The 2,374-nt window shown below is 42.4% G+C and overlaps 1 protein-coding gene across 1 annotated transcript in view; it reads right to left on the bottom strand.

The window, feature by feature from the left end:
• LOC106819481 (beta-1,3-N-acetylglucosaminyltransferase lunatic fringe-like) overlaps nt 1–1,103 on the bottom strand; it is a gene marked incomplete at its 3' end in the record, with an annotated part of 8,132 nt that extends 7,029 nt beyond the window's left edge. The window contains exon 1 of the mRNA XM_014824104.1: nt 390–1,103. Within this exon, the coding sequence (XP_014679590.1) occupies nt 390–875 (486 nt within the window). The remainder of the gene's footprint in view (nt 1–389) is intronic.
• Between the last annotated feature and the right edge of the window lie 1,271 nt (nt 1,104–2,374).

Below are 2,374 nucleotides of genomic sequence, written 5' to 3' on the forward strand. Positions count from 1 at the left end.
GGTAGTAGTAGCAGTAGTAGTAGTAGTAGTAATAGTAGTAGTAGTAGTAGTAGTAGTAGTAGTAGTAGTAGTAGTAGTAGTAGTAGTAGTAGCAGCAGCAGCAGCAGCAGCAGCCGCAGCAGCAGCAGCACACTGAACGTACGCGGAAACGCATGCTGCATCTTTTCAACGACATCAACTTCAGACACCTACTCTTAATCGGCAAGCACGACTAGTGGCATTCACTAGAGCTAAATATAATACTAGCTAACATACCAATATGTTTGTAATACTTTATACGTACAATACGTCCTTGTAATACAACCATGTTTGTACGGCTGTAGAATAATAATACACAAATGACATTTCCTTACTGCTACAGGAGTATAAACAGTGAAGAACAATTTTACCTGATGCGGCGCTAATCTGAACCAAGTGTCGACAATCATACGAAGACGTGTCTCGTGGAACTTATACGTTGTCTTGACGGACAGAAAAATATCATCTAAACGTGTAGATCTGCTTTCATTCTTCTGTTCCATCGCGACACGCGCGTCTGTAATCGTTTTAAGCGTAGATAGCACGCGAGAAACATGTTCATGTTTCTCCGTCGCTTCCTGTCCATATTTCTCGCTTAGAGGCTTCACATCTTCATCCGAGTGCAATTTACTTTGCGTTTGCTGGGTTTTGAATTGGTGGGAGATTGGAGAGAAAGCGCAGTCCGCCACCGAGCCATCTTTACACGGGGATGCTGGATCCACAGTTTGCAATTCGTTTGCCTCACTAAACTGAAGCAAATTTTCAGATAAGATCGTCCACAAAAATACAAGGAATACGATCAGAGTGGTTCCCCATAAAATCTTAGTTACTGAGAGCTTCGCTGTGCCGGTAAGCATGCTGCCAACGCGGAATCGTTAACGCAAGACTGCAGTACCTATCCGCGACAGCTCGACACAACCGGTAAGAAGCGTGGCTATCGTGTTTGCCTACACCCGCACCTGAACGCGCACCCGCACCCGCGTTTCGCACCCGCACCTGAACGCGCTTGTCCGCGAGCGTGACATAAGGCTCTAGTGAGCGCTGCCATTGGTTGATACAAATCACGTGCTTCAAACTCCTGTTTTATGGTCATTGAGCGACGAAACAAGCTCAACCAATAGCAGCGCTCACTAGAGCTCTATGTTCTTGATTGACCTAGGAAAAAAATCACGCTATCCGCGTCTAGCCTGTGCAACTTGCCGGTGTGAGATTGCACCGGTCTGAAGTTACCGTGGAGTTATCGTGTTATTTATACTTTAATGGAAAATTTCGTTTGAGAAAACGGTTAGTTAAAAGATTTGTTCATGAAAATATAGCCTTTTTATAGGTGTTTGACAACAACTTACAATAGTTTTGATCTGATCTCTTATTATTACAGTTACAGTTATGACTAGTTATACTAGTTACTTGTTATATAATAGATTAGAAACAGATAATGTATATCATAGAAAGTAGTAAGATAGTAATGTATCCAATTAGAAAGTAAACTGAGCAACTCAACTTTTAATTACAGCCACTTTATTACAGTCATAGTTACACAAATGATATTATGTTAGTATATAATATATTAGTAGATAATATTTCAAATTAGAGAGCAAACTGCAACTCAAATAAAATTCATATTCAAGCACAATTAATACTGTGTCGGCGTTCGGATGTTAATTGATCAAAGCAAGGATATACACAACAACACATGTATTGTGTATATCCTTGATCAGAGTGAGTTATGTGCGTGTGTCCCGTGTTCGGATGTTCGGAATTTACTGCATTCAACTTCGGAGATAGCCGAGTTCGTGCGTGACGTTCACTGACGTTATTTTTTGTTTTGATCTTTTTTTCTTTTTGTTTTGTTGGTTTGTTTTGTTTTGTTCCGCTTGTTTTGCATGTGTATAAACGAAAAAAAGATAACAGGATAAAAAAGGAGAACAATATAAGAATAATAAGAAAGAATAATTCAGGAATAAACAGAGAATAAACACATATGTTGTTATTTACTCCTGATAATGTGAATAGTTCAACTATCCCCCTCCTCCACTTCCCCCTGCTCACCCTCCCCCTCTTCCTCCTACTCCCACATCACCTAGCTTCTCCCTTCGATCTCCATTACCTTCTCACCTCTTGCTCATCTATCACTGTCTCCCCTCCTCCTCCTTCTCCTCTCCTTCTCTCACTTCTCCTGCCCCCTACTTCTCCTCCGAATCACGCTTCTTCCTCCTCCTCTGCCTTCATGCCATCCTTCCTTCGGATCCACCTCCTCCTCCTGCCCGGGCCTCCTGCCTCCTCCTTCTCTAACTACTCACCTTCTCCCCTCCTCCTCATCTCCATCGCCCTTCTCCCGCCTCCTCCCCTTTCCTCC

Source organism: Priapulus caudatus, unplaced genomic scaffold (genome assembly GCF_000485595.1).
Source record: "Priapulus caudatus unplaced genomic scaffold, Priapulus_caudatus-5.0.1 Scaffold3517, whole genome shotgun sequence".
Classification (NCBI taxonomy): Eukaryota; Metazoa; Priapulida; class Priapulimorpha; order Priapulimorphida; family Priapulidae; genus Priapulus; species Priapulus caudatus.